We start from the raw sequence: 12,760 nt of genomic DNA on the forward strand, positions 1-12,760 counted from the left end.
GCGTATGTGTGAAAGCTTTCACACACACGCCACATTTTTTACACATTTCACCCTTCACCCTACACTCTCTTTGCATATATATACAGCGCGCGCGGAATATTTTCTCATCCCTGATGACGCCGTTGATCGGCGAAAGCTTGGATTTTAGTTTTTACTTTTAAACAGCAGTTTAAGGCCTCAATTGAACAGTTTTATATATTTTTAACCATGCTGCTGAAGGACAACATGAACAGATCTTGTAAATACTTTAAAACAGAGCTGCGGTGTATGCTAATTTTTTAAAGAAAAGTTCAACGTCTATTTAAGTGTCAACAGAAAGTGAATTCATGAGTAAACTGAGTGTCCATTAAAGTGTAAACCCCTCAGACTCCTCTTCGACTTCAGACTGAGAGTCAGTGTCACCATCTGATTCATCTTGAGACTCCGAGTCACTGCTGCTGATATTTCCAACAAACTCAACATCCCCCAGAAGGTCGTTTTCAGGCTCAGGAATAGATACTGCTGAGGAAATTGGGAGGAAGAGATCATCATCTGATGACTTCTGTTGAACTGAGGACTCCTTGACTTCTGAATACCTTGTAGCAGTGTTTGTGTAACAATCATGTTTTAGGGTAGAGGAGTTCAGAAAAGATATGACCACCATAACAAGATATCTTCTTTTTGAAATTTTATCTTAAGTTTTGCCTGACAAACTTGATCAGTAATTCACAACCACCGGCCGTAATTTCCAATTCATCAGTTTCATTTATTCACTGTCATGTTTTGAGAAAACTTCATAACCTTTAATTTTCCAAGATGTCTACTGAATACGGTGAGATGAATCAGAAAGGTAATACCGAAAGACAAAAGAATGTTTCAATTAAAAACAGAGAAGGAAATGGACAAAATGCTTTAAAAAGTGGCATAACAGATCGGCTAATTCATAGATCGAACTAAGAAGCATACTCGCGTGAAATGTTCGCTGCAAATCTTGCATTTCAACAAAGAAATTTGGCCCTCATCGTCAGTTTCCATAGTGAAATCATCACTGAAAGACCACCTCTTAAATTTTTTTAAACTTACAGAGTCGTATTTCTTCTTTTTGGCGCCAGAAGCAATATTGATCGCACGAAGAAAGAATCACGTGGGTCACCAGTACCGTGGAATTCCCCTTTGGATGGCGGTCAGGACGAGAGATGCTATACAACTTTTTTGTTTCGTATATAAGCAGAGTCAACCAACAAATTGCTCTACTAATTGAGAATCAGAGTGGGAAAAACTCATATCAATTGAATTTTGATCGGTAAGGCTGAATATTTACATGGGAAACTATTTTTCGGTTCTGTTATTTTAAGCACACGGTAACGACACGGTACCGGAAACGATCGTTACCGTGAAATCCTAGGGCTTGCATTTGTATAATTGAGCGGATGTCTTAGAAAACAAGTAGTTTATTTCGACAGCTTTTACGGCTTCAGATTGGTTGATTTCAATCCATTTTGATTCTTGTTTCCGATTCACAAGATAGGAGTGCCTGTCAGCGAAGGAAACTGACAGGTAGTAAACAGACCATTAAAGGTTGTGAAAAGGCACTTGCAGCGTCAGAATTCAACATTAATTTGTTTTCGTTATATATTTTTGGGCACATTGCTTTTATCTTCCAAAAATTCTGGGGGGGCTCAAGCACCCCCTGCCCCTTCCCCCGCTACGGCCTGATTGACAAGGTACTACGCCAACAGGTACACTGTACAAGCAGATTGTTGTACATTGAGCAATACGTTTACCAAAATAAGGAAAGAAGCCTGTGTCCCTTGCATTCCCATCTCCATCTTCTTAAAGACTCTTCAGTGACTACCATGGGATAAGCTGTCCGAAAGGTGTATAAAGACTAAGCCCGACTGGCTTAGCGCGTCTCTCTCTCTCTCTCTTCTTCTAAATTTCTATACACAAAGTAAGTTTTAGTGACCTCAAGAAGAGTCGAACCTGGGTCGTCAGATTACCAAGCGGGATCCTTAACCACTAGACTACCGACGACTTACAGCCAGATTCTAGAATTTTTTTGCTAGATATCCTTACCCCCAATATAAATGCTAACCACAAAATACCTAAGCTAAATTAAGCTAACCGGAGAGCTGTTAATGGTAACCAGAGTGCTATTTTGGGCAAAGCTAAGCTTCAACTCGTGTAATTTACCAACGTTTGCTACCTTCGCCCTTTTAAATTTATTTCCGACTGGTGGTCAAATTCATAATTATGATACTAGAACCTCAGCTCATTTTCGACCTCACACCTGCCGAACTAATATCAAGCAATTTACTATACTCTATAGAAGGCCAAAAATAGGGAATGCTTTGCCATTATCAATTACGTCTTCCCCTAGTCTATCCACCTTCAAAAGAAAGCTTCTTGATTTCCTCAGTTAATTGCATGAAATGTCCGACTCTGTTATGTCTTTATAGTCTTACCACCGTATGTTAAATCTAAATACAATGTCTTTACTGGTCTTAAAGTCCTAACATATCTCCGAGGAGACCTCTCAGTATAAGCCCGGGGGTTTCTTGAGGTCTCCTCGCCACTTCTTACTTCTTCTTTTACTATTATTATTTACTCTAAACTTATGTACGATCCTAGTCTATTATTCATTGTAACTTTCTATGTTTGTATGTCGTGGTGAACAAATAAATAAATAAATAAATAAATAAATAAATAAAAATTTTAAGTAAAAGTGCAAAGGCAGTTTGAGATACGGAAACGAGTACTGACCGTCAACTTGTGAGCGATCACGATCCAGGCCAATCGTGACCTCACTTTCTCAGATGCATGGGATTTTGTCGAGTTTCGCGCTGGTGACGTTGCTGGATTCCAGTGTAACTACACAAGGTAAAAAAGAAGCGAAGTGGGATTTTTACTTCATGTATGAAAATTTAGAGGTGGAGAACAGTCAGTTTGAGATATGGAAACAAGTGTTAACCAATCAGGCGTACCTGCCTTTAAGCAAATAAGCACGGGCTTACAAGCCCTACGGACGGCAGAAATTAAAATAACGTTTCAACAAAAGAAAAAAAAAAAGTGTATTAAAACGCTTTGTGGACCGGAAAGATGTGGATGCTGTCTTGAGGGTGAGGGAGGAGTTTCTGGGATTCGTAGAGTCAGAAAGCACAAACGCAGGAACAAGCAGTGACATTGGCTGAGACATTCATGATAACTCAAGCAAAGCAGGGAATTGAAACCTTGAAGGTGCGTGCGTAAGGCTAGGATGCACTCATGCCAACTCTCCCGGATTATCCGTGAGTCTCGCGGATACGGAACGAATCTCCCGGTCTCCCGTACGGGTGACTAAACCTCCCGGATAAAAGGGACTTGGCGTTTTATTTGCATAATAGGCTAGTATTTGAACTCAAATGTTCCATAAATTAAAGAAATATTGTGTCATGGCTGCATTTGCATACCTTACCTGATCTGCCACAAACTTTGAGGGAAACCAAAGAAAATACGCTTTTGTCATCATTGCATTATAAACGACTTTCTGATTGGACAAATGTTCAACCAATTAAAAAGCAGGACAGAAAAAGCTCTAGTGCTGAAAGGGGCGGGGATGCTCGTCGGAAATTTTCAATTAAATCCCTAAAGGTGACCAATCTGGGCATGGCCCTAACTTTTTTGATCCCCTATTAAAGAGAGACCGTTTTAAAACACAGACAAAAACTACAGTAACTTTTTGCGTGCAACCCTAAACGAGACCTTCCCGGCTTAATAATAATGGTCGTTTTGCCCAGAACACCCTAAGTGAGACAAAAATCCAAAATTTACACCCCTTAGCGAGACAACGAGCATCCCCGCCCCTTTCATATGAGTGTCCCCCCGGGGGGCAGGAGTACACATCAGTGTGCTGTTATACAGCGCGCATTGAAGTAATGTAATGTACGTTCATTTCAAAGCACACTCTCACAACCTTTGATAGTACCAAATTCAGTACAAGTATAAGCCCCCTTCAGTTCTAAATCGAGTCTCTGAAATCTATGCCGGGTTAATGTCCTATGATCAGCAATTTTGATTATGCAACTAAAACAAATAATTTCTATACAATCTGAAATAATTTTTTATAGGGGAAAATGTACTTGTCTAACATATTTTACTCGTGCAACAGAAAAATCAATAAAATTAAGATGGTCGGTGGGTGAGGTTTGATTTCTATTGATTTGTTGAACCAATCAATATCAATCAATTAATTATTGATTATATTGATTGCAATCAATGATTGATTTTCATTGATTGATACCGCCTGGAGCTAAGCAACTGCATGCTGGCTAGCCCCTCCTTCCTAGTCCCAGTCTCCAGTTACGATGCTCCGTTAGACGAACGAACTGTACTATGGGAAAATCGTTTTGGCGCCAAAACTAAAAGACAAAATGGCGGAGGGTGCAGTTTCCAACGAACAAGCAAATGCAACAGAAAAAGGCAATGAAGAAGCGATGAACACAGAACTAACAACTGATGCCAATACATCTCGACTAATGATTACAAAAATAGTAAATGAAAACTTTAAGTCCTACGCGGGAATTCAAGAACTGGGTCCATTTCATAAGGTAAACAACTATCAAATCGCAGTCGAATCTTCCCGCATCCATGCAACACTTTTTTGATTTGCATTTTAACGACAAGCTCAAGCCTGAGGACTTACTTCAATGTCTTTACATTAAACTGAAGTATTCTTTCTTTATTGTGTTTTTATTCAGAACTTTTCATCGATTGTTGGTCCAAACGGAAGTGGAAAATCGAATGTCATTGATGCGATGTTGTTTGTGTTTGGCTACCGCTCGAAAATGATTCGGACGAAGAAAGTCTCTCAGCTGATACACAATTCCGAAAATCACCAAAACGTACAGAGCTGCACTGTTTCGGTACATTTCCAGAACATTATCGATTTGGTAAGTCGCTTGGTTACTGTAAGTTTATGTAAACTTCTCAAACAAAAAATAGATTAACCTACTTTATGGACTAGTTTTAATAAATATGCCGAAACGTGTAAAGTGATAGTACACACTTTGGTTATAAGCTTATAGTAAGCTTATTGTCTAATGCTGAAACTACTGCATACATACATTTATTATGCATGTCGTAATCTTGTAGTATCCACAGAAACAAAAAGTAAGTGCGAAGATTTAATACGAGTCAAATTGTATGCAGGACTAGTATATTGGACTGTGTGGAAATCTTTCCCAGATCACCCCTTCTGAAGTTAGGGTGAATTATGTAACATAAGATTCCATTGACAGATTAGCAAAACACTGTTGATGGAACATGACTCTTGTAAGCTACTCGTTCTCAGTGAACCATTCACAGTGCATTGTTATCAATGGAGTCACTGTGTACTCGGGCTTCCAAGGTGGGAAATAGTTTTGTTGTGGCTTAATTAGCTCACAACATTATAGCTTTGTTTCTCTTAGGGTGCGTTGCTTTGGGAAAATCCGAATTCTGATTTTTGAATACTCAAACAGATTTTGCGTTTCTTTACTAAGAACTAGAATTCCTTAGCCAGAGTGGATTCATTGGTTCCTTTGATACACCATGATTCAAGTGATCTTGGATCATTGATCATAGTAAAGAAATGCAAAATCCATTTAAGGATTCAAAAATCCGGTTTTGGATTTTCCCAAAGAAACACACCCTTAGCATATCATAGGCATTTGCATTGGCTGAAAGTATTGAGGCCCCATTCATAGCTAGATAGGTACCTGATGATGTGTATAACCAAGTTGCTGTAATCAAAGGCTCCTGTGAGCCAACTCATGAATGCTGAAGTGAATAGTCGTAACCGTAAAGCAGTACTCACATCAAACTACGCTACAAGGATTTGTGGACGCCATGCCGCATTGCAGAAATGCATTATGTATAAGCAATTAAACAATTAAATTACACACACACTCTGATTCCTTCCGATACGCAAAGCAACGCAAAGATGGATGTATGTGTTCTTTTGGTGGTTTTGCGTGGTTGCCAATCGACAAAAAAGCGTCCAGTTTTCCAAGAACCTCCGTAATTTTTTTCCTTGCATCATGTTGTTGCCGATAGAAACTTGATAGATGTGAACGATTTTGGTTGCCTAGCATGTGACATAGATCTTGCTGTTTTCAATATGGTAACATTCCTTTCTAAGTTCAAACGAGAGCTTCTGTCACGTTTTATAACATCGGAAGAAGCTTTCAACCTTGCTAAATTTGCTATTTTGGCTGTAAATAGAGAAATTCATCAAACGTTGTGATGATTGTCGCTATGCATAAGCATACTTTCAGTGTTTACATTTGTTCTGTTGAATCGATCTTATCACACACTAGACCCTGAATGAAATTTATTGCAGATTCTGTCTGGGTGAATTACATCTGCTAGTTGCAAGGACGTGTTTGTTTACACAAGATTACGCTGAGTTGTCACGTTTCATCAATAAATATAGAAAAACAAAAAGTTTTCCTTAATAAAAAATTTATTCAGATAGGTCTTTTTACAGGTATAAGAAACAAAAGCGTATAATTTTCACCGCGAGGCGACTTGCTAGCCATTTGAAGTCAATTTTGAAGCAAATTTATCAGATCACGTATTTCAAACATTTTGCAAGAACTGTTCGGAATACGGAAAACCGGTCTATTAGAATAGTATTTCAGTACAAATTCACAATCAAACCTGTAATTATTTGTTGTACTCCTAGAAGAACTTGAACATTACCAAGAAAGTCCGTGGATTAAAAGTTGATTTGAGATCCGCCCCCTCATTGGGTCGATAAAACCACAAATTGAAGGACAATTTCTTCGCAGTTAATGCTTGATTTCCGCGGTTAAAACTGTCAAGCATTCCTTAGAAGTTCTTCTTTCGATTTACCGTTTCGAAAAGGTGTGTTTTCCTTCCAAAAATTGTGAAATTGGAGAAAACGACCAGCGTCCCAGTAAAATTCCCCTACATTACGATAACTCATTTACTGCGCATGCCTGAAAGTTAACAACCCACCGACCAAATGAAATCCCCTCATCGCGATAACTTGTTCATTGCATATGCATGCATTCATGAGTTAAAAACGGCTAAAACTACTATCTAGAAATATTGTAAAAAAAACCAGGTTTATTCTATAATCAACATTTGTCTTTGAAGTCCACGTACATCTAGACAACAAAAAGCAACACAGTAATACTGAAGTTTGCATGCTGTAAGATTGTAGTTCATTGTTTCATTCTCCCCAAAATCAATACATATTTCAAGTGTAGTTTGACAGTTCACCAATGCAATGGTTGACTTGATTAGTTGTAACATTGTTAACGTGGCTACCTTGAGCCTCCTGTGTGAAAACCTTTTGTTTGTGAAAACCTTTCCAAAGTAACAAAATTATCCCATTCAATCTTTTTAGTTGGAAACTTGAATGCATCAACCTCTTCTATCCAACTGAACCTCTTCTAGAGTTGATGCTTTCAAATTTTCTGTTGTTTTTAACCTTCTGCAAGTGTCTAGTCATGACACATAATCTGGTCTAACCTTTGTTTCAAATTGGTTATTGCAATAAATATGATTATAACCTTGACCACTTAGTTCACTAGACACTCACTATTTCGTACGGCAAAAACTTGTTTATATAGTGACGGGTTCAAGTTGGCAGTGATAAATCAAACAGAATTCAAGTAAAAATAGAAGGCTGAAATGGTAGTTTTCTGTATTGTAACTTTCACACTGTAGACACTGAATTGAATCAACTAAATCTACATAATAGCATTCACAGTGGGAAATACACAAACAAAGCCCTTTGATGTTATACATACAGTTGACCCTGCTTGATCATGAAGAGATGCTTTGCATGCCATTATTGAATGGTTACTTGAATGGTGTTTGATGAGGTAGTGATAAACTTATTGTTCTGCACTCTGCTTGTATCCTGGCATAATAAATCAAACAATCAAACTGAATTTCAATCAAACTCAATCTGTGCATTGAACGAAATCAAATGCACACAAAAAATTGTACAATCGAAATATAATAACATAAATATAATAAAAAGCACGCTTAGAAATTTCTAACTTAATGTTATCAATAGAAAGGTTCTTGCTAAATCTTGTATTATGGGAATGGATGTCACAGTGTCTGATGTTAAAATAGCCCTTGAATAAATCAGGAACAAGCCCCTTAAGACAGTTATTAACTAATTCTTTAGTGTGTTCCTCTCGTCTTTCGGAGAACAGCTGTCATCCTAATCGTTGGAAATGACATCAAAGTAGATTGGGTATGGATATTAATGGAATGCAACTTACAACTTCAGGCATATTGTTACAATTTTCCTTTAACATCAACCTGTCTTTTCTATATACAGCCAGGAGATGAATATAAAGCTGTGCCAGGGAGTCAGTTTGTTGTGTCTCGGACAGCGCGCAAAGACAACAGTTCTGACTATCATGTTAACGGCCGTAAAGTTCCATTCAAGGAGGTGGCCAGACTTCTTAAAGATTGTGGCATTGACTTGGATCACAACAGATTTCTTATTTTACAGGTGGGTTGTGTTTAGCAGGGCTCTAGCAAAGCGTAATACACAGGGCTGCAGAGTAACGGGAGTCAGGCCATATTTTCCATTGAGCCAAAATTTCCAGTTCAACTGGTTGAAATGCTTTATTTGTACTTGTGGTTGCCATAGAGTGGCCTTTATTGTTAATTCCCTCTGAAAAAAAATTCCACCTGATAATTTTCAACCAAATGGGTCCATGACTGGCAAAGGAAGGACACATTTTTCTTCAGTTTTCTGGGGAAAAACGTTGAAGGTTACACTGTAATATGTCTGTATCTTGGCCCAATTCACTCTATAATGCTGATTTTGGCACCTTATTGACATCACAGGTGGTACAAGTACCATAGTTCCCCTAGGCCAGTTTTGGCTGGCATAGCAGTCAATGGGTGAAGTGTATTTGACTCCTTTAGAGGAATTAATGAACAGGTTCACAGCGAAAAAAAGGGAGGTTGAGTTGATCAGGGTTTGAGCCAGGCCGCGCCATTGCGCCAATCCTGCACTGCAATTAAAATTGTCCCTTAAAAAAAACGGCCAAGGGGACAATTTGTCCCCTTCAAAATTTAGGGAAAAATCTCCCAGAAATTGCAAGCTAAACAGAACGTGGAAAGTATATTTTATCGCACGTTGTCCGTTCAAAGTTCAATCTCAAGTCACGTTTCACAACAGAAAGCTTTTCCGCTCCAAATCGAAGCCAGGCTAAATCAGAGAAAAATGATACAGAAGAAGAACAGTGTATTAATCAGGAAGAAACGAATGAGGATCAAAGGAAACCGAAAAAATCACGAACTTTCCAGAAAACTTGGTTGCGAGATCACACATGGTTGGGCTATGAAAAGGAGCCGATGTTCTGCTATTTTTGTCGGAAATCTAGAAGACAAACCCCTTTGCATCGGCAGAAGGGTGTACACATTTTAGAGCCTCAACTCTGCAAAGACATAAAGACTGTAAAGAACATGAGGATGCTGTTAATGAAGAAGCTATGAGGGATACATTCAGCAACACACAGCGCCATGTTCTTAGAGAACAATCGCAAGCCATCCTCACCGCAATGAGAGCCGTCTACTGGCTGGCCAAGGAGGACATAGCCACAGTTAACTATGACTCACTAATCAGTTTTCTGGATGAAGTTGGCCTTGAAAGTGTTAAGAATCTTTGAGTGGGAGGAAATGCTACCTATCATTCTCATCAAAATGCGGAAGGTATGCAAGATGCTATTGCTACTGTTCTGAAGTCTAACATTGACAAACTAGGGTTAGGGAATTTGACTTTTCTACAGCCCTTGATGTTTGGGCTAGAACCAACGGAAGAATTAGTACATGTACGTCTACCAGTAATTAAGAAAGGAATTGAAGTTTGCAAGGGGATGCCGAGACGAGTGTAACGTTACGCTATTCTAGGGGCGCAACGAGTGATAAATAGACGACCAACAGTCATAACTAAACAACAACTCAATGCTTTATTCAACAAAAGCAAAGCACATGGCAAAGAGGTCACGTGACTAACATGACGTCACACCTTTCCTTTTGCGAAAAAAAATAAAAAAAATAAATAAGAAAGTTGTACACTAAACGCAGTACTCGCAAATGAGGTTGCCATAACGGACTGAAACAAATAATGTCAAATAACAGTCTCTTAACTTCAACTTGGTGATAATAATAATCAACTTCATCAAGGGTAACATTCTAAAGTTCTTAAACAAAGTCCTGTAAGTACTGTGGTGCCCTTGAGACTCGTCCACTCCTTGTCACAACTGAGGTTGGCTTTGTTGTGGGAGGTGGCTCCTGGCTTGGGGACACTGTCACCGGCTCTGCCTGCTTGGGTAGATCAACAGGGGTGTTTTGGACTGGTTGACCTGTGGCTTTGGGTGTGGTTGGTACAGCTGTTGTGGGTGATGTGCCTGTCTGGTTGTGTTGGGGTTGCACGACAAGTCTGGTTTCAGCCGACTGACCGAATGGTTCCTTGGACTGGCGAAGATGTCGTCGATTTCTCCTGTACAATTTGCCATCTTCAGTCCGGACTTCGTACGACCGAATGTCAACTTGTCCTTCAACACACGCTTTGAACCACTTCCGTTCTCTGTCACCTTGTTTAGGGGCGACTCGCACAATCTCTCCTGACTGTAAGGGTGGAAGTTCTTTGCTGGTCCGGTTGTAGTACTTGGTTTGTTTGGACTTCTGCTTGATCAGTTTCTCCTTCACATCTTCTTGGACCTTTGGCTTTAGCAAAGAACTGCTGGTGGGAAGCAGCGTTCTTGTTCTGCGACCGAACATCCTTTGGGCGGGAGAACTTGACATTCCTTCAGTAGGAGTATTTCTTCAATCCAACAGGGACAAGTAAACATCTGTGCCGGCTTGCTTGGCTTTCTTCATGATGTTTTCCGCAGTCTTGATGGTGTTTTCGACTTTGCCATTGCTCTGGGGATAGCCAGGCGAACTTGTAATGACTTCGAACTCGTAGTTGGCTGCAAAGTCTTTGAATTCCTGAGAGTTGAATGGCATGTTGTCACTGATTAGCTGATTTGGGATTCCATGGACTGAAAACTGCTTGCGGAGTTTCTTGGCTATGTTTGCTGCAGTCTTGCTCTCTAGTCTGTCCACTTCAAAGTAACTTGAGTAGTAGTCAACCACACAGAGATAGTCGGTATCATCTAGTGTAAAAACATCTACTCCAATCTTCTGCCAAGGGTGATCAGCAATTTCATGACAGATGAGAGGCTCTTTTGGTTGGCTTGACTGATAACAAGAGCAGATATCGCACTTTGAAATGTAATCAGTTAGTTCTGAGTTCATTCCTGGCCAATACACAGTTTCTCTAGCCCTGCGAAGGCAACTCTGAATTCCAGTGTGAGCTCCATGCAACTTCTCTTTAATTCTTACGCGTAGACCCAAGGGGATGACACAACGCTGTCCTTTGAAGATTAGGCCATCTTGTGCTGATAACTCATCTCTAACTAGGAAGTACGGGTGGAGAGACACAGGGACTTCCTTCTTAGTTTCTGGCCATCCACTGATAATGGTCTTCTTTAACTGTTGGAGAGTGTCATCTTGAGCTGTTTCTGCTTGAATTTCTGTTAGCTGAGGCTCTGAGATAGAGAGAAAATCAGCTGCATGAATGGACTCCGTTTCCTCCTGTACTTTAGACTGAGTGATGTTTTTTAGAGAAGTTCTTGATAAGGTATCTGCCAAATACATCTCAGAACTAGGTTTGTACCTCAAGTCAACATCATACTGCTGGAGTCGAAGCAGCAGTCGCTGCAGACGCTTTGGTGCTGAAACAAGGGGTTTCTTGTAAATTGATACCAGGGGTTTGTGGTCGGTCCTCAAAATCACTCGTCTTCCAAACGTGTAATGATGATTGTGTTCTAGCCCGAAGACTTGAGCCAGAAGCTCTTTCTCGATCTGAGAATATCTCTGCTCCGCTGGGGTGAGTGCACGACTTGCATATGTAACCGGCTGACCCTCTTGCATTAGAACAAATCCAAGGCCATTTTGAGATGCATCACCTTGTCCTTCAGTTTGAGCTTGTGGACTGAAATACTTAAGGACTGGGGCTTGTGTAACAGCAGTTTTTAGAGACTGGAAGGCATCCTCTTGTTCCTGTGCCCACTGCCACTCAACGTCCTTGTGTGTTAGTTTGCGGAGAGGCTCACATAACGCTGACAGGTTACTGAGAAACTTCGAAAGGTACTTAACCATGCCAATGAGACGCTGTACACCCTGGACATCAGCGGGGGCTTCCATTTTCACAATGGCCTCAATCTTCTTGGGGTCAGGTTTGACTCCTTCATTGCTTAACAGATGTCCAATGAACGGAACTTGGCTGCATTTGAAGTCGAACTTGGCTTTGTTTAATTTGATGTTCCTGTCTCTGCATCTTTGTAGTAGGCGTACAAGGTTTGCATCATGATCCTTGTCTGCTTCTTCCTTGGTGTCACCTTGACCTGTAATCAGCAAATCATCCGCTATTCTGTAGACTCCAGGTAATCCTTGCAGGTTTTGATCTAGCTTTTGCTGAAAGTATTCAGGTGCTGGGCTAATTCCATACGGCATCCTTAACCACCGATGTCTGCCCCATGGTGTCTGAAATGTAGTTAGGCGGCTCGACTGATCATCTAATTCGATCTGGAGAAAGCCATCTTTCAGATCTGCTTTGGAAAAGACTCGTGCTTTCCAAAGTTCAGGAAGAATGTCATCAATGACAGGCAAAGGATAGTGGCTTCGACTGAGTGCCTCATTCAGGGGTCTGGGG

General features: G+C 40.2%; 1 protein-coding gene across 1 annotated transcript in view; it reads left to right on the plus strand.

Annotated features, from left to right (window-relative positions):
* The first annotated feature begins 3,990 nt into the window (after nucleotides 1–3,990).
* LOC146471123 (structural maintenance of chromosomes protein 4-like) overlaps nucleotides 3,991–12,760 on the plus strand; it is a 53,608-nt gene continuing 44,838 nt past the window's right edge. Inside the window, exons 1-3 of the mRNA XM_085121128.1 lie at nucleotides 3,991–4,565; nucleotides 4,716–4,907; nucleotides 8,324–8,500. Coding sequence (XP_084977254.1) covers nucleotides 4,389–4,565; nucleotides 4,716–4,907; nucleotides 8,324–8,500 — 546 coding nt within the window. The 5' untranslated portion in view covers nucleotides 3,991–4,388. The remainder of the gene's footprint in view (nucleotides 4,566–4,715; nucleotides 4,908–8,323; nucleotides 8,501–12,760) is intronic.

The sequence above is a fragment of the Pavona decussata genome, unplaced genomic scaffold (assembly GCF_977016875.1).
Source record: "Pavona decussata unplaced genomic scaffold, jaPavDecu1.1 SCAFFOLD_106, whole genome shotgun sequence".
Lineage (NCBI taxonomy): Eukaryota > Metazoa > Cnidaria > Anthozoa > Scleractinia > Agariciidae > Pavona > Pavona decussata.